Raw genomic sequence first — 22,390 nt, forward strand, 5'->3', positions numbered from 1 at the left:
CTGGGCTAAGTGGCTGTTTCCAGAAGAGGAAAGGAAGACATAAACACCAGCTGTCCTGAATCATTTTGTGCTTCACATTCTTTAGGCCAGTTATTCAGATCCTCCTCCCAACTGGGCTTTAGGTTTCAGACCCAGCTAAAAGAAGCAGGGTTATCAGAGAAGCCCACTGGTTAGGTTAGGTTGGAAGGTTAGAAGGGAAGGGGCCACACACTTCTCCGATAGGGCATGGTGGCAGACTTTGAATGGTGGGATCTGGAGGCTGGAACTTCTTTGGGGAACCTGGGGGAAATTAAAAACCAGACCAGACTAGGGGAATGGGTGGGGAGCAGTGGCCACTCCAGCTTCCTGGCCCAAAGTATAGGAAGTGGGAGTGGGGGACCAGTTTTGATGAGGTGATTACAAACACTCCTTTATTTATTAAGCCTTAAAAAATAAACCCCTGTAAACACTTTAAATGGAGAACGTGAAGCTGAGATGTGTCCCAACAACTTGTGTCCTTGGGGGCTGCAGTCTTCTCTGAAGAAAGCTGCTCCTGCTCTGTGCAGGCACAAAGCAAGGGATGTTACTTATGCTTTGTAAACGTGGAAAAGGGTCCATATCCTGGGAGGTGGGGGAGTTCAGCTACTCTCGCCATCACTGCTGATGATTCCACGCATATGTGACCAGTCTGGGGGTGCCGGACGGGGCTGTTCTTCCTCTGAGTCTAGGGTCCGGCGGTATAGCTCCCCTGGGGAAGCTGCTTCTCCTAAAGGGTTCCAGGCTGTGCGTCTGCGTGGACGGCCTGGGAGAAAGAGGAAATGGGAGATTAGTAGTTTGACGAAGTCCGATCCTACCCATCTTTTCCTGGGCAGTGAGAGGAAACCTCTTACCTGAACCACTGATGATATTAGCAACATCCAAGGAGGCCACCTCAGCCGCCTCCTCCCGCTGCTCCTTCAGGGCCCGGCACTTCTCTAAGGAAGGGTTACCTGTGGCAGAAGAAGCTTGTGATCCTCTCCTCCCCAGCAGCAAGGCCCTTTCCTGCAGCCCCCGGGGCATACCTGGCCTCACCCTTCATGCCCAGGGCTTCCAGTTCTGCTCGGAGGACACTCAGGCGCTCCTTGTGTGAGCGACAAGAGCCCAGTAGCTTCTTGTAGTTTCGATGGGCACCACAGGCCCGAATGTAGCGCTTTAGCCTCATCACAGCTGGGTGGTCCTCTCCACGGCGACCAGAGCCAGCCTACAAGGAAAGCCAGCTGAAAGCCAAGACTGCTAGGCTTGAGTCAGGATCTCCTTCCTCCCTAACAGTAGCTTCCCACCCCACCTTAACCCTTACCTTCCCTCCTTTTGGCTCTGGGCTTCCTTCTGATGAGGAAGAGGAGCTGCGTGTCCTGCCTTTCTTGGAGCTTTTCTTGGAAGAGCGGTTCTTCCTTTCCCCCTTGGGGCTCCCCGCTGCCTCAGTGTCACTCACCTCTCTCTCCAAGTCACTCTCCTCACCACTGACACTGCCCAGTTTGGCTATCTTTCCAGTGCCTTTAGCCATTGCTTTCACCTTCCAGCTGTCTTCCCCAGCCTCACTGCTCCCACTCTGCCTTTCCCCATCCTCACACAAGGTCCCATCCTTGCTCTTCCTCTGCACTGGGGGCTCTTCCCCTCCGCTACTGCTGTCCCCACTGCCTGTGGCCTCTTTTTTGTTCTCTTCCCCACTGTCCCCTGAGTCTCCCATTAGTCTCCTCACCCTGCTTTTCTGCTTACAGCTCCCCTCACAAGCTGACCTTTTCCCTCCATTGCTCCTGGCTCTGGGTTTCTGATCTTCCTCCTCTTCTTCCTCCCTGATCTCTTTGTTCTTGGCTAGGATCTCCTCTTTCTCCTCCTCACTCTCCTGTTCACTTTCCAGGTAGCTTTTAGCTCCTTTATTTCCCTGCACCTTATGTGCTGTCATCTGGGCAGGTTTTTCCTCACTGTCATCACTTTCTTCCCTGGCCTGGTTCCTGCTAACTGAGGCTTTGCCTGATGCCTGCTTGCTCTTTGTCACAGGTCTGTTCCTAGCCGTGCCCTTGTACTCCTTTTTCTTTTCATCTTCCTCTTCACTGCTCTCTTCCTCCCAGGCCTTACTTGTTCTGATAGAACAATCCTCCTCCTCCTCACTGCTCTCCTCTAAGTCTATCTTTGCAGTCAGGTCCTTCTGCTGTTCTTCATCGCTGCTTTCTTTGTTCTCTTCAACTGCTTTCTTTGAGGCCTGCCTTGAACTCTCTTCCTCCTTGGCTGGGCTGACTTCTGCTGCTGCCCTCCTGTTCTTTGCTAGGGGTCCAAAGTGTTCTGGGCTGGAGGCTGCAGAGCTGGGCTCTGGAATATGGAAAGAAGAGAGGGTTGGGGCAGGTTCTTTCTGTCCCTTCTCCCACCACTTGGGATAGGTTGCGTCTACCTGTGGCCTGACCGTTAGATAGAGGAAGGGCAGCAGGAAACATCGGTATCCTGTGTTTCCACCCTGTTCCTGGTTTCTGACTCACCGGTCTCACCTCCTCACTACCACCTTTGGTTAATACATGCATAATACATATTTTGAGTAAACCAATGATGTAAAAGTCACCCATAGCAGGAAGGAGACACTAACCTGACTCTAAATCAAAGTGGAACCTTTTTCTCTCTGATTCACTGCAAGGAGTGGGAGGCCTCTTCCCCTTCTTGGTAATGTCTAGTTTCTCTTCCCTGGTACCAGCTTCATCCACCTGTGTGTGCATCCAGAGGGCAAAACAGGTACCAAGGTTGCATTATGCCCCACCCCCTCAGGCCCCTCCTCCTAGGCAACAAACCCCGCCTCCCGTGGCCCAGGCTAGTGCCCACACCTGCATCTTTAGCAGCTCCTCCTCCACTAGCCGCTTCAGTGCCTGCTTTTCCTCGGGTTCCAGGTGATCGCGGCCCACGTGAGCCAAGAACCTCCGCCGCACGATGGAATGCGTGAGCGTGCTGCAGCGACAGGGTGTCAAGATGAGTCCCCGTCCCACCCCGTCCCTTTCCAACCCCAACCCGAACCCCCTGTGCACCTGAGGTCTGGGCGGCCTCGGAAGAAGCTACGGGTGAACTCCTGCATCTCCTTCTCCCGCGCCATTTTGCTCCACCCTAAATTTGGCGGCTCCCGCCTTTTTTTCTAGTCGGCCTCCGTCAGCGCGTTTGACAGCGGCTTCCGCAAGCGCAGTGTTGTGACGCCTTAAGGCAATGGGCCGTTGAATCGCGGTCGCGGACTGTTTGGGCTGAGAACTTTGCCAGACCAAACTTATTTTCCCTAGGTAGTTGGAGGTCTCGCGGCTCCCACCTTTTCTCAGAATGAACCGTTAAAGTTCTCATTAGAAACCGATTCAGCGTCGGCAATCTGTGAGTGTAACGTAATCAACCCGCGACGCAGCCTTCTTCCCTATTAGGGGCACCATCTAGGCCGCTGTTAGTTTGAAACGCTGAAGAAAAAGAACATCCTCGCCAGGAGACTGGGAACATCTGGATGAAATGTTCCTGTGGCTTCAAATCTTTAAGCACATTTGGAATCAAAAACGGCATCCTCAAGCGTCCGCCATCTTTGTGACATCACCGCGTCACGGCTACGCCATCTCCAGCGTAACCACTCGAAGCCACGTTCCTTTCCCGGTATTCCCCAGGAGGACGGCCCGGGCGGTTTCGCTGCCTGGGCGCGGGGCACGCCGGGAGTTGTAGTCTTGCCGGCACAGCTTTGCAAAGTGTCCGGAAGTGCAGACGTGAAAGGCCGGGCTGAACCGGCTCCGGGTAGCGGGACTCCAACACGCTGGGGCGCCTCTCCTGGGCCGGTCATGAACGGGCCGGCGGACGGCGAAGTGGACTACAAAAAGAAATACCGGAATCTGAAGCGAAAGCTCAAGTTCCTCATCTACGTGAGTGCTGGTGGTGTGGGAAGGTTGTGGGGCGTGAGGCCTGGCGCTGATAGGACCTCAGTTTACCCATGTGTAAATGGGGTGGGGCGAGTTGTCCCGAGTTCCGGAGCCCTTTACGGATGGCCGTTGGCGCAGCGCCCACCTTGCCCTTGATACAGGAACACGAGTGTTTCCAGGAGGAACTGAGGAAGGCACAGAGGAAATTGCTGAAGGTGTCCCGGGACAAGAGGTGAGGCACGTTGGGAACGGGGGCGTTGCGGCTCCTGGGGATCTGCATTCGGGCCCCATCCTGGAATAGAGCCACAAATGCATGGGCTCCTTTCAAGGATCCAGTGAGCCATCTAGAAGGGACAGGGACCCAGGAGAACATTGCTGAAATGGGAACAAACACTCTCATTCTCCTCACCTCTTCCTTCAGTTTCCTCCTAGACCGACTTCTGCAGTACGAGAATGTGGATGAAGACTCATCTGGTGAGCAAGGTCATGAAATTTTGGTGGAGGACATGGCTCCTGGCACTTCAGCAAGCTTCCTGGACCTCTCATTGTAGGCTGTGCAAGTTGACGCAGCCTCTAATGGTTCTTAAACCTAGTTGATTGCCTTCCATTCAAGTATTTATTGAGCAGCTGCTGTATTTCAGTCACAGTGCTTAGCACAGGGGATACAAGAGTAGCAAAGGTGGATGAAGCCCGAGGCTGCTTGTAATTTATATTCTAGTTGGGTAGAATAGGTAAATGAAGAAATAAACTAGAATTTTAGGTAGCTGTAAAGACTTAAAGGGAGTGAAAATAGGGGTATGTGGTAGTGATAGGAGAGGAAGGAGTTAACAAACTTTGTCTGTAAAGGGCCATATAATATTTTAGACTTTATGAAATATATCTTTGAAGCAACTACTCAGCTCTGCTGTTGTAGTGTGAAAGCAGCCATAGCTGATATGTAAATAAATGAGTATGGCAGTGTTCGATAAAATTTCATTAACAGATACTGAAATTTGAACTTCATATTATTGTCACCTGAAGTATTATGTTTAATTTATTTCAACCACTTAAAAAAGTAAAAGCAGGCCGGGCGCGGTGGCTCACGCCTGTAATCCTAGCACTCTGGGAGGCCGAGGCGGGCGGATTGCTCAAGGTCAGGAGTTCGAAACCAGCCTGAGCGAGACCCCGTCTCTACTAAAAAAATAGAAAGAAATTAATTGACCAACTAAAAGTATATATACAAAAAATTAGCCGGGCATGGTGGTGCATGCCTGTAGTCCCAGCTACTCGGGAGGCTGAGGCAGGAGGATCGCTTGAGCCCAGGAGTTTGAGGTTGCTGTGAGCTAGGCTGACGCCACGGCACTCACTCTAGCCTGGGCAACAAAAAGTGAGACTCTGTCTCAAAAAAAAAAAAAAAAAAAAAAAGGAAAAGCAATTCTTAGTTTGCAGACCACACAAAAGCAGCCAACAGGCAATGTCTGAATAAAATACTTAGGAAAGACCTTTTCAGGGAGTAATGTTTGAGGCTGAGACCTAGATAAGAAGAAAGCAACCTGGCCGGGCGTGGTGGCTCACGCCTGTGATCCTAGCATTCTGGGAGGCCGAGGCGGGTGGATTGCTTGAGGTCAGGAGTTCGAAACCAGCCTGAGCAAGAGCGAGACCCCATCTCTACTATAAATAGAAATAAATTAATTGGCCAACTAATATATATAGAAAAAATGAGCTGGGCATGGTGGCGCATGCCTGTAGTCCTAGCTACTGGGGAGGCTGAGGCAGCAGGATTGCTTGAGCCCAGGAGTTTGTGGTTGCTGTGAGCTAGGCTGACGCCACGGCACTCACTCTAGCCTGGGCAACAAAGCGAGACTCTGTCTCAAAAAAAAAAAAAGAAAAAGAAAAAGAAGAAAGCAACCTTATGACGATGTAAGCTAGAACTTTCCAGGCAAAATAACAAATGCAGATGCCCTGAGGTAAGAAAGGGCCAGGCTTGAAGAGCAGAGGGATTAAGCACATAGAGCTTGATTTTTCAGTCTTTTCTCTGAGTATTTTTCACAATTAATTGTATAGTTTACATCATGATCAGGTCCCCACATATATATATATATGGTTATAAAACAGTATTCAATGAAACATTTTAAATAAATCACTGTATTCAATTCATCTTGATACTTTTCAGACTGCTTTTTTTCCCTTTTTTGAGACAGAGTCTCTCTGTGTTGCCCGGCCTAGAGTGCCGTGGCATCAGCCTAGCTCACAGCAACCTCAAACTCCTGGGCTCAAGCAGTCCTTCTGCCTCAGCCTCCCAAGTAGCTAGGACTACAGGCACGTGCCATCATGCTTGGCTAATTTTTTCTATATATTTCTTTTTTTTTTTTTTTGAGACAGAGTCTCACTTTGTTTCCCAGGCTAGAGTGAGTGCCATGGCGTCAGCCTAGCTCACAGCAACCTCAAACTCCTGGGCTCAATCGATCCTTCGGCCTCAGCTTCCCGAGTAGCTGGGACTACAGGCATGTGCCACCATGCCCGGCTAATTTTTTTATATATATATTATTTGGCCAATTAATTTCTTTCTATTTTATAGTAGAGACGGGGTCTCACTGTTGCTCAGGCTGGTTTCAAACTCCTGACCTCGAGCAATCCGCACTCCTCAGCCTCCCAGAGTGCTAGGATTACAGGCGTGAACCACCACGCCCAACCTTTTCCCCTCTTTTTAATGCTGGTTGCAAACCAAGAAATTGATTTCATGACCCACTAGTGGATTGAAACCCACAGTTTGAAAAGCCCTAAGGTGGGCATTTGTGGGCCTGTTGCTGTGTGGAGCCCTTGTAAGCAGTGTCACATAGAGTCACCTCTCCACAGTACCTTTAAACATTCATTTAGGGCAAGGATCAGCAAACAGTAGCCAGGCATGTTTTTGTAAACAATATTTCATTGAAACACACAGTACTCATTCATTTATTATTGTAGGAGGATGACAGACAAAGGGAAGTAGGCAGGGGCAATGTAGGTTGTGGCAGAAATATTTGGCTTTTATTCTAGCCTCTCATTTCCTGCCTTTCCCTTCCCTAAGGCCTTTCAGTTAACTTCCTATTTGAGGGAAACTTCAGGGCAAGGGACATGAGATAACCCAGCATGACATGTCAACACAGTGTGAGGATGGGTTCTGGGAGAGCCAGCAATTAACTGGACCTGAGAGTTTCTGGAAGACTTCTCAGATGAGGTGGCATTTAATTTGCTTCGTAAAGGATCTGTCTGAGCAGAGAAATTAGGATCAGCTTATGTAACATGTAGCAGTTGTTTATTAAATGAAAGATGGGCCTTCTAGGCAGGGTGCTGAACCTGAAATAAATTTCTTTTTTGAGGAAATAGGTTGGTGTGCTTTGGAGAGTACAGTCTTTTGGGGAGACCAGAAAGGTAGGATGTCATAGGGAAAGATGTGGCAGTTTTACATTTTAGGTCATTGTGGGGTTGAAGTGGACAATGAGTGGCAGGGAGCGGCACGAGAGTGCTTAGCAGGTGATTTTGACATGGAGATGGCATGACCTTGTGGCCATGGCAGTGGAGAGCAGTGGATGAAAGTAAGAGAGATTTAAGGGGTAAATTAACAGGACCCCCTGGCTATGGGGAATGGAGCTGAGGCAAGTAAAGAGAGTGGCATAAAATGGCCAAGGAGACCTGAGTTCAGTTGCAGCCCCACATCTTACTTTCTGAGCCTCAGTGACCTCACGTGGCAAGTGGAAGGAATACCCTCACCTACCCCTTTAGATAGTTATGAAGACAGGGAGAGCTGGGAGTGTGAAGGAGCGTGGCACGTTGTATCGTAGTATGTGTTTGGCAAGTGTGTTATGGAAGGGCCAGAGCAGGAAGTGGGCTGTGACAACGGGGAAGCTGTGGGCTGCCCCAGAACAGAGCAAGTATGTGTGCCGTTGGGAAATCAGATTCCTTGGAGCCCCCCACTTCCCCCACTTTTTTCCCAGAGACAGGGTCTCCACTCTGTCACCCAGGCTAGAGGACAGTGTCATGATCATAGCTCACTGCAGCCTCCAACTCTTGGGCTCAGGTGATCCTCTCACCTCAGCTTCCTGAGCAGCTAGGACTGCAGGCACATGCCACCACACCTGGCTAATTTTTAAATTTTTTTTTCTTTATTTTTGTTTTTTATTTTATTTTATTTTTATTTTTTTTTTGAGACAGAGTCTCACTTTGTTGCCCAGGCTAGAGTGAGTGCCGTGGCGTCAGCCTGGCTCACAGCAACCTCAATCTCCGGGGCTCAGCGATCCTACTGCCTCAGCCTCCCGAGTAGGTGGGACTACAGGCATGCACCACCATGCCCGGCTAATTTTTTGTATATATATTTTTAGTTGGTCAATTAATTTATTTCTATTTTTGGTAGAGACGGGGGTCTCGCTCAGGCTGGTTTCGAACTCCTGACCTTGAGCAATCCGCCCGCCTTGGCCTCCCAAAGTGCTAGGATTACAGGCGTGAGCCACCACGCCTGGCCTATTTTTTATTTTTTACTGGTGGGTCACAGATGTTATAATTTTTAAATATTTTTATAAACAGGGGGTCTTGCTATGTTGTCCAGGCTAGTCTGGAACTCTTGGGCTCAAACCATCCTCCCGCCTTGGCCTCCCAGAGTGCTGGGGTTACAGGCGTGAGCCACCATGGCCAGCCCCTCACAGCCCTCCTGTAATGTTGACGTTATACTCCTCTGAGGTGTAACTACCAACTCCCACTGACCAGCCCTTCCTCCTGACAGATTCAGATGCCACTGCATCTTCAGATAACAGCGAGACAGAGGGGACACCCAAGTTGTTGGACACACCAGCCCCCAAGAGGTGAGAAGATAGCAGTTGTCTCTGGGGGAGGGGAGGGAATGGGATGGGGGCTCCTTGGCCTCCAGGTTGCCTCTGACACCCTTCCCTGTCCTTTCTCCAGGAAGAGAAGCCCTCCACTGGGGGGTGCCCCCTCTCCCTCCAGCCTCTCCCTGCCTCCTTCAACAGGGTTTCCCCTGCAGGCCTCCGGGGCCCCCTCCCCATACCTGAGCTCGGTGAGTTGGGGCCAAGGGTGGGAAGTGGTGAACTGAGATGCCTGGGAATAAGGTGGGCATCATTTGAGCCAAAGGGCTAGGCCTCAGGGTGAAGCCAGCCTAACTCTGGGGACAACTGTCTGGGTGTGGCCAGCAAGTGTCCCTCTGAGGGTATGAGTTGGGAGTTCCCACTTCTGTGTTGTAGGAATGGGGGACAGACATAACTAAGGAGAGCAGACCCCAGGACACAGTCCTGCTGTCCCCTACCCTTCTGTTCTTGGGAGCCCTGGGAGCCACACTCATCACCATCTCTTTTGTTTTTCCATTCTTCCTTCTGTTTGCATTTCTTCCCTTCTCCTCACCCTGATCCACTCCATCTCCCATCTCCACCCCAAATCCCGCCTGCAGCTGGCTTCCCCCCTCTACCCCCCATTCCCTTCTGACTACCTGGCCCTGCAGCTGCCCGAGCCCAGCCCCCTGAGGCCCAAGCGGGAGAAACGGCCCCGCCTGCCCCGGAAACTCAAGGTACCCTGATTTGGGGACGTTAGGGAGGGGCCAGAACGGCAGGAGGACAGCCATGTGAGGGAGGCTTAAGACAGACTGGGGGCCTGTCCAAGAACTTTGAACCATTGATTTGGGACTACTCAGGACCCAGCCTGGAGCTAGGCACTGAGGGATGGATCAGAGAAGTCCTGGCTCACAGGTTCATTCTGGGGGACTCCGAATGAGGCTCCTTTTCACAGAGGCAAGTGTTCAGTGATGCCAGACAGCCTCAGAGTAGGTGCAGAATCATAGAATCAAGTGAAGACTGCCCCAAGTTAAAAACCATGTGACCTTGAACACATCTCTTTGACCCTCTAGGTCTAGATTGGGCATCTGTAAAGCGAGCAAACTAGATGTGGTCAACGAGTGTTTGTGGAGCACCTACTATGTACCAGGCATTGTTCTAGGTGCTACAGACACAATAGTGAACAAAATGGACAAAAATCCCTGCCCTCACGGGTCTGATATTCTAGCAAGATAGGCAAAAATAAACGAAATAAATAGACAATAATGGCACAGAATGGAGTCAGGTAAAGGGGACTGGGAGCTGGAAGGGATGTGGCTGATGTTTACGGCAGGCTGGGGTGTTATTTGATCAGAGACTTAAAGGAAATTAGCCATGTGGCCGTCTGGGAAAGGGTTTCAGGAGGAGCCTGCTTGGCTTGTGCAGGGATCTGAAAGGAGGCCTGTGGTGGGAGGAAGGTGAAGGGAGAGTGGGCAGTGAGCCCAGCGGAGTCCAAAGAACCAAGGGGCAGGATGGTGGTGGGCCTCAGAGGTATTGGAAAGCCTCAGGCTTGTGCTGTGGATGAAATGGGCCATTGGCGGTGGTTGAGCAGAGGGCGAGTCTGATCTAATTTACATTTTAACAAAATTGCCAATACTGCGATGTGTAGATTAGACTGGGTGCAGGGGTCAGAGTGAGACAGAAAGGAAGGGAGGAGGCTACCACCCTCCATGAGAAACTGTGCACGGGGTAAAAGTGGCCCAAGGACCCATTTCAAAGAACAAGCTGCAGGAGTGCCTGAAAACCCAAGTGCAGGCTGTGTGAGAGAGGAGGCAAGGATAGCTCCAGGGTGGTTAGCTTTTAGCCTAAGCCACTGAAGAAGTGGAGTTGCCTTTTTTCTGAGATGGAGAGAGCTGTGGGAGGAGCAGGTTTGGGAGGGAAGATGAGGTGTTTGGTTATGGACATGCTGAGATGCCATCTGGAAATGCCTGTGGCAACGGGGTACATGAGCCTGCAGTTCACGGGGATGACGATGAGAAGTAGGCAGCATGGAGGTAGATCCATGCATGGGGATGGGTGAGCGTGTGTGTAGAGAAGGGGGGCACTGCTCCCTGAGCCCCCAGGGCAGTGAAGAGGGCCATCTGAGGACACGGACCAGCTCAGTGCCCTTCTACCTCTGCATCAAAGTCGAATAGGAGGCCAGGCACGGTGGCTCACGCCTGTAATCCCAGCACTATGGGAGGCTGAGGCTGGAGGATCACTTGAGGCCAGGAGTTCGAGACCAGTCTGAGCAAGAGCAAGACCTCATCTCTGCAAAAAATAGAAAAATTAGCTAGGTGCAGTGGTGCACACCTATAATCCCAGCTACTTAGGAGGCTGAGTCAGTAGGATCGCTGGAGCCCAGGAGTTTGAGGTTGCTGTGAGCTAGGATGATGCGACGGCACTCTAGCCAGGGAGACAGAGCAAGACCCTGTCTCAACAGCAAAAAGTTGAACAGGTGAATAGGGATCAGACTGGACAGTTTTCAAGGTTCTGGAGCCAGAAGCCAGATGGGAGGCTGTGTGCATGGTGGTTAGGAGTGTGGGTTTTGGAGTTCACATCCCAGCTCTTCCATTTACTCCCTTGTTTACTTAAGCTCTGGAACCTGAAAAATGGGGGTGGTAAGGCTGGCCCTTGCTCTTCTTAGCAGGGTTTTTGCTTTTGGCCTAGAGGACAGAGTGGTGGAGAAGGCAGGGGTGCACGCAGCCAGTGCAAGCGGGTGGGGGTGTGGCACTGCGTCAGCAGGGGCCTGTTGGGGCTTTCTGGCTGGCACTGGGCCCTGCAGTGGAGCACCATCAGGGAGCTAAGTTCTGGATGTACAGGGGAGAAGTGTGGGCTGAGAGGGGGCCCCAGTCAGTGACTGCAGGGGGGGGGGCGGGGGCAGGATAAATCAGGAAAGGTTTCAAAGAAGAGAACATTTGGGCCCAGAAGGAGTGAGATTTGGATATTCCCGGCTGAGGCCATCATGGGAAGGGAGACAGGGACACAGTGAAAGTATTGTTTGGGCTGGAGCTGGAGTGCTTAGGGAGAACAACATTGGAATGAAAATTAGGTTGGGGTGGGGTTACAGAGGCCTGCACTCCCAGAAGTGGGAGTCTGCCTGCCACCAAGGAGGGAGTGGGGGTTCCTGAAGTTGTGGGAGACTTGGTATGATGGGAGGTGGCAAGTCTGAGCAGAGCTGGGGCAGCTATGAGGACTGAAGAGGTCGCTTAAGGCTTGGGCCTGAGTCAGACTTGGAGTTAGAATCAGAGTTGGAATCCCAGCTCTTCCACCTACTCACTGTGACCCTGGGCATGTCATTTAACTCTTTGAGCCTCAGCTTTCTTCTCTGTTCAGTGGGGTCATTCTGAGGAGAATATGAGTTAAGGGGTAAAAAACACTGAGCCCGGAGCCTGGCCCCTGTGAGTCCCAGGTAGACATGAGCCATTGCAGGTCATGGCGAGGGGTCATTGAGTAAGCCCAGGCAAGGGCAGCACACGGGCATAGGGTCAAGATGGAGAGGTGGAGCCAGAGGAGGGGGCAGTCCTCAGGCAGCTGTCCCTTTTGGTTGTGCACGTTTGTCTGCTCCCGTGTGTACACATGGGTGCCTGGGACTGGTGCAGGGGCGCTGTTCAGATTTGGGCCCCTTGATGGTCACCAGTCCTGCCAAGCCCCTGCACCCGAGGCCTGACTCGTGCTGGCTCCCCACACCACCCCAAGGCCAGACTGGATGCTGCCCAGTGGGACCCCCATGGACTGCTCCTTCAGGCCTCTGTTTCCAAATCTCAGTGTTCTCCTCTGGCATTTGACCTCTCCTCCCTCCCAGTGTGTCCTAAAGGTTAAAGATCATCAACGGAAATCACCTGGCACATAGTAGGTGCTTGGCTTGTACCCACAGGCAAAGCATGGGGGCTGTCACAGCCCAGAGCTCTCCATGGGGAGGATTTGGCAGGGTGGGGCTGGAGGGTTGGGCAGGAGAGAGGCCACTTCCCGGTCTCAGAGGACAAAGCAGGACTTTTTCCAACTAGAGAAGGATGCCTCAGGTGGAGGGGCCAGCCTGTTGTCAGGCGTGTTGCACTGCCTGTCCTGAGGGCAGCGAGGAGCCTGAGAGTCCCGGAGTGGAAGAATGACATGCGCAGGTTTGTGTTGTAGAGAGATCACTCTGGCTGCAGTGTGGAGGAGGAGCTGGATCGGGGAGAGGCTGAAGGCAGGGAGTCCAGTTAGGAGGCTGGTCCCATAGCACAGGTGAGCCGAGAGGAGGGCCTGGTCTAGGCCAATGGCTACGGGGATCCCAAGGAGGGGCCCCAACCAACATACAACAGAAGTTCCTGGGGGGCCAAGAAGCTGCCCAGGCTCCTGGCTGGGGCGGCCTGCGATACCCTCACGGAGAAGAGAGAAGCAGCCAGTGGTGGCGAGCAGTATACGAGGTGCCCAGAGGCAGGCAGGCAGGCACTCCAGGCTGACTCTGGTGTTAATCGCTGTTACAGTGGCAGCCAAGGTGCCTCCCTGGAGAGGGCAGGACCCAGCTTTTCCCTCCGGTTTCCTGTGAGAACCCCACCCCCTCATTTCGCCTCCATCACCACCCTTCACCCCCAGGCACTTGCTGGTTTAAGACTCTGAAGGGGCTGAAGTGGGGCAGGGCCCTGATTCCAGCACTGGCTGGCCGGGCTGTGCCCATGGCCCCTTCCCATCCCCAGAGCTGCCCTGGGGGGTCAGTGCCCAGCCTCCTGGAGGTCCCAGTGCCTCCCTGACGAGCCCTCCCTGTGTTTCTTCCCCTGCTACAGATGGCGGTGGGACCCCCCGACTGTCCTGTGGGAGGGCCGCTGACCTTCCCTGGCCGGGGTTCTGGGGCTGGGGTTGGGGCAGCCCTGACTCCCCTCCCGCCCCCCAAGATGCACCCCCCCACGATCCTGAGCACCGTCCCTCGGCAGATGTTCAGCGATGCAGGCAGCGGGGATGATGCCCTGGACGGGGACGATGACCTGGTAATCGACATCCCGGAGTGACCACCCGCTGCTGTGTGCCAAGCCCCTGCCCGGCGCCCCTCCCCGTGCCAGCACACGCAAGCCCCCAGCTTCCTCAGAGATGTTTATTGGTGCCCAGTTGCCATGCTTTGGCCACTGACACAATCAGAAAAGGCGTAAACATGCACGAATGTCCTCCAGGAGGGTGGCAGGGGCCCTGCCTTCACATCCTGGCCCCATCTAGGGGACAGTATTTAGATAAGTGGCCGTGAGCATCTGCCACCTCTTGAGGAGGCAGACTCCACAGTGGCCACCCCTTTAAAAGGGCAGCTGTACAGGGCTAGGTTTTGTTGTTTGTTGTTTTTTTTTTAAATGAAGATTCTATATTAAAGAGGTGGCTCTGGGGTTTTTTTTGTTTGTTTGTCCTTTTCTGTTTTGGAAACATCCTCCTCTGAACCTCCCCTAATCCGACCTCCTCCCTGTGGGGGGAGGGGACGGGCAGCGTGGAGAGGCAGGAGAGAAGAGCAGCAGGGGCTTGGGGCGGGGGCTCTGACAGCACCCCCGCACGTGTGCAGAGGACGGGTGGTTTGCATATTTGCAGGTAATAGCTAGTCAGGCAGGAGGAAGTTTGCATATATGAATATAGATCTCCACAATCCCTCACAAGAAGACAGACCCACGGTCACGGAGACTCTCACAAAAATAAGACAGGTAGTGCGGGGCAGGGGCAGCCCACCCCATGTAAACGTGCAACACACTCGTGCAAAGGTTGGGTACTGGACCCAGCCAGAAGGGTCGCTGGGCAGCTGTGGTCTGCTCAGGCCGAAGGCAGAGCCCCAGCTGCTGGGGGCAGCTCGCTGGTCAGGGTGTGCCAGCGCTCCAGGGCTGCGTCTGGCTGCTGCAGACAGTCGCTCCAGTGCTTTCGGGCCTCGCCACGGGCTCCTGGCCCCAAGGACACGCCACCTGGGGGTCAGGCAGAGTCAGGACCCCTCTTCCTGTCATTTGCCCTCCCCCAACACCACGCGGCCAGGCTCCTCCCTCACCGATGAAGTCATTGGATTTGCCAATGTCATAATCCCAGACTGTGACTTCCAGAGTCTTGGTGGCCAGAGTGGGGAGCTCCATCTCGTAGAAGAACTCCTGGGGGACAAGGCAAGCGGCACCTTCCACAAAGCCCTCTCCCCCAACTCCCCTAGCCCTCCTGTGTTTCTGGTCCCTGCCCTGCCCACCTCGTTAAATTCTGGGTTTAGGGTCTTCTTCTTCACACACGTCTTATGCTTGGATTTCTTATCCACATCCGGTCTCAGGTACCTAGGGGTGGAGAGAGAGGAGTCATGCAGTTAGGGACAGGACAGGCCCCAAAGGAACATGGGGCAGGGGCCAGGCTCCCTGGGGAGGGCAGAGCAGGCCTTAGGGCGAGGGCTCACGTCTTAACATAGGGGTCGGAGTAGCCATTGACGTCCATGGCAGCCAAGTGGGCACAGCGAACGATGCCCACCAGCAGCCCCCGGCGCCGAGAGCTGTAGCTGAGGCTGAGCAGGATGCGGCCACGCTCTTCCAGCAGCCCAGGCCCCTGCTCCGCCTGCTCTAGCTGCAGCAGACAGATGCAGGGGTCAGCCTGGGTCCTCCACCACCTCCCACCCAGATATGGTCCCTGTGAGGTGCCTCACCTCCTTCAGGTAACAAGAAATGCCCCTCAGCGCCGCCGACATGGAAGAGGGTGAAGCCAGCTGAGGGGGCAGAGAGAAGGTTCTAGAAACCTGGCCTCCTCAGGGTCCCTCCCCCTGGAGTCCCCGCAGCCCCCACACAGACCGGAACCTGGCGCTCAAGGCAGATGTTAAAATGCTTCTTCTGTGAAGGCTTGAGGCGGCGGAGGGGCACTCGGATCTCCCCGATAAACTCATTGTGGCTCAGCTTGTCCTCGTCACAGACAGTAATCCTGGCGGGGAACTGCAGGGTCAGGGCCCCCTGGGGTCCTGAGCCCTGCTCCAATGTGGGAGAAAGATCCTCAGGCCCACCCCAGTTCTGCCCTAAATACTCCCCACCTTGTCTGGAAAACAGGCTGGAGCCTGAGAGGGACAATTGGATTTGTCTGTTCCTCTGCCCCCTCTCCAGCTGCTCAGGCTCACCTTGTTCATCAGGACCTGCTCAGCCACTGCCAGAAGCCCTTAAAAGTCATGGGGCCCACCCCACTCACTGCCTCCTCTCAGGGTCTGGGGCTGGGTCTGACTGAACACATGGTGGGTGTTGGTGGATACCGCCATAGATGTAGGCTGTAAGAGCTAAAAGGGCCTTGAGGAGCCTTGGGCAGCCAGACGGGAACCCCACATCTCCTCAGGCCCTTCTGTCCCTTTCTGCATGGAACCAGCCTGCAAGGACACATGAGCCCACCGATTAAAAAATGATTGCTTTGGCTGTGTGCAGTGGCTCACACCTGTAATCCTAGCACTCTGGGAGGCCTAGGCGGGAGGACTGCTTGAGTTCAGGAGCTTGAGAGCAGCCTGAGCAAGAACAAGACCCTGTCTTTACTAAAAATGGAAAATTTAGCTGGCCATGGTGGCACACGTGCCTGTAGTCCCAGCTACCCAGGAGGCTGAGGCAGGAGGATCGCTTGAGCCCAGGAGTTGGAGGTTGCTGTGAGCTATGATGATGCCACTGCACTCTCCCTGGGCAACAGAGCAAGACTCTCAAAAAAAAAAAAAAGATTGCTTTGACTTCTGCCCCTCCCCTTGTTCAGTCTCTGTGCTGCTTCTACTGTGACCTGCTGCTATGCTGGGCAGCTGTGGCATGTAGGGTGTTCAAAGCCCAGCCCTGCTACTTTTAAGCCACCTGTGTGACCTTGGGCAAGTCAATATCCCTAAACCTCGACTGCTATCTGTAAAAGGGAGATAATCAAGTGAAAGAAAATTTTACATTAATGCTTAGCCCAGAGCTGGCCACTAGTGAGCACTGTCATTTTAGGCCTCATTCCTTCACCTCTGGAACATGGGGCCAGCCTTTCTGGTGCTGCCTCCAGCCTCCCCCAGCCTGCCTACACACCCAGCACCAAGGTGAGCTCTAAAGCAACCCTGATCACACCCCTTCCCTCATGCAAACCCCTTCTGTGGCTCCCTACTGCCCAACAACAAAGAAAGAGGTCTCTTCCAGCCCGAGCTTTGCTGCCCTCCACTGCCCTTGAGGGAATACTCTCCTGAAATCTCCATCTCCTGGGATGATGGAGCGAGCTCCCTGTCCCTGAAGACATCACTCCCTAGAGATTTTAGGGGAACAGAAGGGACAGACCAAAGCTGCATAGGTCTGACTCCAGCCAGGGGCTCTGAGAAAGGGTCTCAGTGACCAGGGGGTAGTTTTCAGGAGGAGGCAGAGCTTGGACTGGGGCTCACATGAGTGGATTTAGGCTGGCAGAGAGGAAGCAGAGGGTGCTTTCCAGGTGGAAGAGACACAACAGGCAAAGTTCCAGAGTTAGGAAAGCAGCCAGTCGGAAGAAGGCGGTGCTCTCCTCAAGGAGCAGTAGGAGAAGCTTTGGGGGCAGCAATGCCAGGGAAATACTTTGGCATGCTGCTGGAGGGTTTGGGAAGCCACTGATTATTCTTGAGCTTCAGAGAGGTAGGGTCTTAATGGGACATGGATCAATCAACCAAAGAAGGTTACAATGACACCTTCATGCAACACCCCTGGCTGGGGGAGGGGGTGTGAGCTATCCCAGAGGAGGTGCTAGGCTGCAGTCCTTGGTACTGGGGAGGATGAGCCCTCACCTGAGCACCTTGTGGGTGATGTCGTCATCTGTGATTCCACTATACATCAGGTCCTCGTTCCACACGGGATTCAGCGTGTTCCTCTGAGTCTTCGTTTTTAGCTTATTGGCCTGGGGTGTGGGGACGAAGTATTCTGAACACATGTACCCTGACCCACAAAGACTGAAGGCAGAGGCTGGGGAAATCTAGGACAGACCCCGCACCCCTGAGCTGGTCCAGGCTGGGGAGAGAGAAGGCTGTCACCTTGCAGGCTCCAGGCAGCAGGTGCAGCTTGACATAGGGGTCTGCAAGGCCATTGAAGTCCATGGGCTTGAGACCCTGGAGAGGAGGGCGGGAAGAGGGCTGTGGACTCCCATCCTCCCATCCTCCCTCCCTCCCTCCCTCCACAGAGCTGGCCCCTGAGGTGTGCAGAGCCAAGAAGGAGGGTGGTGGGGTGGGGAGGAAAGGAGCAGGCATTTGTCCTGGGGAAGGGAGGGAAGGATGGAAAGCCACCACCCCTCCTGGGCTGGGAGGCAAACAGGGCCAGGGGTTGGGAGGCCGGGAGCACCCACCTTGGCCCTGAGGATGCTACAGTGCAGGGTGCAGGAGGCCTGGTCGTAGAGAAGGTCAAACTCCAGCGTGCCCAGGGCAGCTGGAGAGGGGAAAGGTAGCATGAGTCAGTGGGTGAAGGCAGGTGTGTATGAGACGGCGGGAGGCAGCGGATGCGTGTCTCCATCTCCAGCAGCCGAGAGTGTGTGTGCAAGAGGCTGAGTGGGCATGTGTGTGCGCGTCTGGGTCCGTGCCTCGGCCACGACTGGGGCTGTGTGGGTGGCGGAGTGTCTCAGCAGAAATATTGAATATTGAGCCTTGCTGAAGCTGTAATCTCCACACTGACTGCAGCTGTGGCAGCAGTCCCCGCTGCCCCCCCCACGCACACCCAGCAGGGCTTGTCCCCTCCCCACACGCCTGGAGGCCCCTTCACACCCCCCAGACTCACTGGTATCATCCGAGTCATAGCTGTCCACTTCAGCTCCGTCCTCAGGCGTGGTGGCCCCAAGGAGAGCTGCAGGAGGGGCCAGAGCCAGGGGGGCCAGACGAGCAGGGGCCTCCCCGCAGCCGCCTCCACCCCCGTCGGGTCCTGGTCCCAGGCGGGGGAAGTAGTCGGAGATCTGGCGGATGGGCCGGATGGGCCCCGGGCACACATTGATGGCCATGTGCTCCTGGATGTTGATGGTCATGCGGTCGCCCCTGCGGCCCCTCATGCAGCACCCCTGGCTGGGGGAGGGGGTGTGCGCGAGCCTGAGCCAGGGCTGACTGCTCGTACCTACCATTGGTGGCTGAGGGCCCAGCAGCAACCTCCTCGGTCTGTGGGCCCTCACTGGCCTCCCTTCCTAGGTGTCGAGGGACAGAGTGGCCTGTGCCAGTGGTGCAGGCTGGAGGCCTGGCCCTCCACACCCCAGGCCTTGCTCCACAGGGGCCGGGCTGCCAGCCCACTCCCCGAAGACAGCCTCCCTTGCCCACCTACCTCTAGGTTGTCCCTCTGTCATCTTTCCAGCTGCTTCTTCTCATTCTGGGCTTCCATCTGCCCCTGAGCCTTGCCTACTCCCAACATCCCCAGAGGTCCCCGCCTGTCTCTCTGAGGCTCCTTGCCTCCTTTGCACCAGCCGCTGGTCTGGTCAGGTTATCAACCACCCCTCCAGGCTTCCACTTCCCACTGTCCCTTCATTCAAGCTCAGGCTCTGTCTGCCTGCGGGTTCCCTGGCCCCTCCGCAGCCCCAGGTGGAGACCCTGCCTCAGATGCCTCCTCCAGAGCTTGGCTCCCCAGGGGCACCAGAAATCGCAGCGGCAGGAGAGCGAAACACCCCCGGAACCCAGCAAACTAAGACGCTCCCCCTCACCCTCACGCCCCCAGCCGGCCCAGCCCCCTGCACCTGTCTCTGCCTCCAACAGGTGCCCGGGCACGGGGTGGGGGACGGCGGGTGCAGGCTGGGCGGTGGCGGCCGGCGATTCCCAGGGCGGCCAGCGAGAAGAGCCCGAGTCCGGCTGTGCGAGCGAGAGCAGGGAGCAGAGAAAGTGCGGGGAGGAGGGGGTGAGCGAGGTGGCGGCGCTGATGCAGCCGGCGCAGGCGGCAGGGGGCGGGGAGGGGCGGCCGGGCTGGGGAGGGGGCGGGACTCTCCGGCTCACACCGGCTCCCGCCCGGCCGCTCGGGAGCACACGCGAGTGCACACACGCCGACACGAGTGCCCGCGCGCACGCACACACGCGCGTGTGTCCACATGTGCACGCTCACCCCCATGCACAAACCCAGACACGCGCTGGCACACTCACCCGGAGAACTTCGCATACACACACTCGCAAACACGCGGGCTCCCTGCGCCACCAGGAACCCACGGCGAGAATTGCCGGGTGTTCCCCGGGTCCTCCCGGGAGACCCAGGCCCGCGCCGCCCCCGCGGAGCCCTGGCGCCTCCCTGCCTCTCCTCCTCCCTTCTTCCCCCTTGGGTCTCCCGGGCAGACCACCCTTCTAGTTGCCATGGCGACGCCAACTCGCCACCCACCACAACCCCGCACCTCCTCACGCCCCTCCCCCGCAGAGAGCGCGGGGCGTCTGCCCGCCCCCTCCCCATATCCGTAGGGGCGGGGCTTAGAGATCCGCAGTCACCCAGGGGCCGGCAGGCCCAGGGGTCTGAGGCACTTGCTGTCGCTGGCCTGGGACCTCCCGGTGTCCGAGCGGAGAGCGGCTGGCTGGGGAGCCTCACAGTCCGAGGGAGGAGACAGGCCTGAGACTGTGGCTTCCCCCACGCCTCCTCCCTTTGGCTGTTCAGGCGTCTCTACCTGTTACCCAAACCAGTCTCCTGGGGCCGGTGTCTCAGGGATGTCATCTCCTTTGGGGATCCACTCTCCCTCACCCCACCCCATCTCCAGTTCTGTCCTGCAGGTGCGGAGGGGGCGTCGGGGCTTGGCTCTGAATGCCCAGGTCCTTGCGGTCGTCCTCTGCGTCTGCCACTTCTCACCCAACACTGCCACCCCCACGACGCCTCCCTGCTCCGCCCTGCCCCACGCCTGCCACCCCGGTCTGTCAGTCGGGCCCTAGCCTTTGGTCTTCGCTCTCTTTTGCCCCAAACTTACCATCGCCGAAAGATAAAGGACCTCATCACCCCGCTGCCCACCGCATCAGAGTTACCTGCAGTTCCTAGAACAGCAGTTCCCTGATTTCTCAGCCGCTGGACCTTTGCTCACAGACGCTGCTCTACCTGGGAGACCTTCCTGCCCTTCCTTCAGGAGTCATCCTGAGTCACCTCTTCCTAGGAGCCTTCCTGGAGCAGCCCCCGCTGCCCCTCAGCTTCCAGCGCGAGCTGGGACTCAGCTCTGCCGGCACTGTTTTGCCTGTGCCTCCCCCACCAAGCCAGGGAGTTCCACAGCGAGCAGAGGCTGATTCATCTCCGAGTCCCCAGTGCCCCAAACCGGGCCTGGCACTAAGTCGGCATCCCTAAATATTGTTCTTTAAAAGAGAGAAATGTGATTATGCAACAATGTAAATATACCTAACACTAACTGTAACTTAAAAATGGTTAAAGATGGTAAATTTTGTTATGTGTATTTTACCACAATTTTTTTATAAAAGTAAGGGAAATGGGGCCAAGTGCAGAGGCTGAGGTGGGCTTGAGTGTTTGAGGTCAGCCTGGGCAACATAGCAAGATGCTGTCTCTTAAAAAAAAAAAAAAGGAAAGCAAGAGAAATGTAAAGTCAAACTATACTGAGATACCATTTGTCCCTTGTCAAATGAGCAAAATCAAAGTGTCTGTTAACGCACAATGTTGGAAAGACCGTGGGTAAGTGGGCGACCCCTCTGCCTACTCCAGTCTCACAGTGGACCCCACGATGACAAATTCACATACTCTTTGACCCAGAAATTCCACTGCTAGGATTTTATGCTATAAATATGCTGACCCATGAGCAAAATAATACAAGTTCAAGACTCTGAACTACAGCATGTTCCAAAAGACTGGAAACAACCGAAATGTCCACAAGTAGAGGACTGGTTTAATCAGTTGTGACATAATTTCATATGATGAAATAATGCATAATGAATAATTTCAATGAAATAGTATGCAGCCATGAAAAACACAGAGGCTCCTTTGCACCTGTATAGAATCATCTTCACAATCTCATTTTAACTTAAAAAAGCAAGGTGCAGAACAGCATTATGGAATGCTGCCATTTGACTGGGGAAAAGAATTTACACATGTTTATTTGTGCATTAGGTTATTTCTGGAAGGCTGCACAAGAAAATAACTATGGTGGCCGGGTGTGGTGGCTCACGCCTGTAATCCTAGCACTCTGAGAGGTCGAGGCGGGTGGATTGCTCAAGGTCAGGAGTTTGAAACCAGCCTGAGCAAGAGCGAGACCCCATCTCTACTATAAATAGAAAGAAATTAATTGGCCAACTAATATATATAGAAAAACTTGGCCAGGCATGGTGGCTCATGCCTGTAGTCCCAGCTACTTGGGAGGCTGAGGCAGGAGGATCGCTTGAGCCCAGGAGATTGAGGTTGCTGTGAGCTTGGCTGACGCCACAGCACTCACTCTAGCCTGGGCAACAAAGCGAAACTCTGTCTCAATAAATAAATAAACAAACAAACAAACAAACAAACAAATAAATAAATAAATAAATATGGTGGCCTCTGAGGAGGTAAAGCAGGAATAGGAAAGACTTCTTTCTCAACATACATCTTTTTTGGATTTCTTGAATTTTGTGCCACGTGATAGGTTACCCATTCCAAAGACTACATTAAGAGAATACATTTTTAAAGTGAAGGCAACCCATTAGGTTTTCTTCCTGGCTCTCCAGGGTAAGAAAGGAAGCAGAACTAAGGGAGATGCCATCCAGGGCCACAGCTGGTGGGTTCAACAGGACAGTGTCCATGGCAACATGGCCCAAGAGTCTGCAAAGTCCTATCTCCTCCAGTGCTCTCCCCTCAGTGCTCCCGGGCCAGCAAGCCTCCAGAAAGCCGTGTTGAAGGCAGG

General features: G+C 54.4%; 3 protein-coding genes across 9 annotated transcripts; 1 reads left to right on the forward strand and 2 right to left on the reverse strand.

Moving 5' to 3' along the window:
- Nucleotides 1–382: 382 nt before the first annotated feature.
- Nucleotides 383–3,601, reverse strand: HIRIP3 (HIRA interacting protein 3). Its single transcript, XM_012764273.3, has 7 exons — nt 3,024–3,601; nt 2,826–2,946; nt 2,594–2,708; nt 1,316–2,325; nt 1,051–1,219; nt 870–968; nt 383–781 (listed from the first exon to the last, which is right to left on the reverse strand). The coding sequence occupies exons 1-7, from the start codon at nt 3,086–3,088 to the stop codon at nt 618–620; spliced, it is 1,743 nt and encodes a 580-aa protein (XP_012619727.1). The 5' UTR covers nt 3,089–3,601; the 3' UTR covers nt 383–617.
- On the forward strand, nt 3,507–14,037 carry INO80E (INO80 complex subunit E). 7 transcript variants are annotated; one of them, XM_075995439.1, is made up of 8 exons: nt 3,666–3,878; nt 4,037–4,107; nt 4,297–4,349; nt 8,611–8,689; nt 8,790–8,901; nt 9,340–9,405; nt 12,818–12,910; nt 13,450–13,585. In XM_075995439.1, exons 1-7 carry the CDS (start codon nt 3,798–3,800, stop codon nt 12,887–12,889), a joined length of 534 nt encoding a protein of 177 aa, XP_075851554.1. In that variant the 5' UTR covers nt 3,666–3,797; the 3' UTR covers nt 12,890–12,910; nt 13,450–13,585. The 7 variants fall into 7 exon arrangements, with proteins under 7 accessions (XP_012619753.1, XP_012619746.1, XP_075851554.1 ...); XM_012764295.3 differs by lacking the exon at nt 12,818–12,910 and adding an exon at nt 12,694–12,804 and having other exon boundaries at nt 9,289–9,405; nt 13,450–13,583; XM_012764296.3 differs by having other exon boundaries at nt 3,667–3,878; nt 9,289–9,405; nt 13,450–14,037.
- A 76-nt stretch (nt 14,038–14,113) lies between these two features.
- On the reverse strand, nt 14,114–20,865 carry DOC2A (double C2 domain alpha). The gene is made up of 12 exons (XM_012764278.3): nt 20,547–20,865; nt 19,295–19,406; nt 18,361–18,638; nt 17,936–18,015; nt 17,628–17,702; nt 17,385–17,494; nt 15,442–15,568; nt 15,300–15,359; nt 15,057–15,220; nt 14,859–14,940; nt 14,673–14,769; nt 14,114–14,592 (listed from the first exon to the last, which is right to left on the reverse strand). The coding sequence occupies exons 3-12, from the start codon at nt 18,623–18,625 to the stop codon at nt 14,447–14,449; spliced, it is 1,206 nt and encodes a 401-aa protein (XP_012619732.1). The 5' UTR covers nt 18,626–18,638; nt 19,295–19,406; nt 20,547–20,865; the 3' UTR covers nt 14,114–14,446.
- Between the last annotated feature and the right edge of the window lie 1,525 nt (nt 20,866–22,390).

The sequence above is a fragment of the Microcebus murinus genome, chromosome 19, assembly GCF_040939455.1.
Source record: "Microcebus murinus isolate Inina chromosome 19, M.murinus_Inina_mat1.0, whole genome shotgun sequence".
Taxonomy (NCBI): Eukaryota; Metazoa; Chordata; class Mammalia; order Primates; family Cheirogaleidae; genus Microcebus; species Microcebus murinus.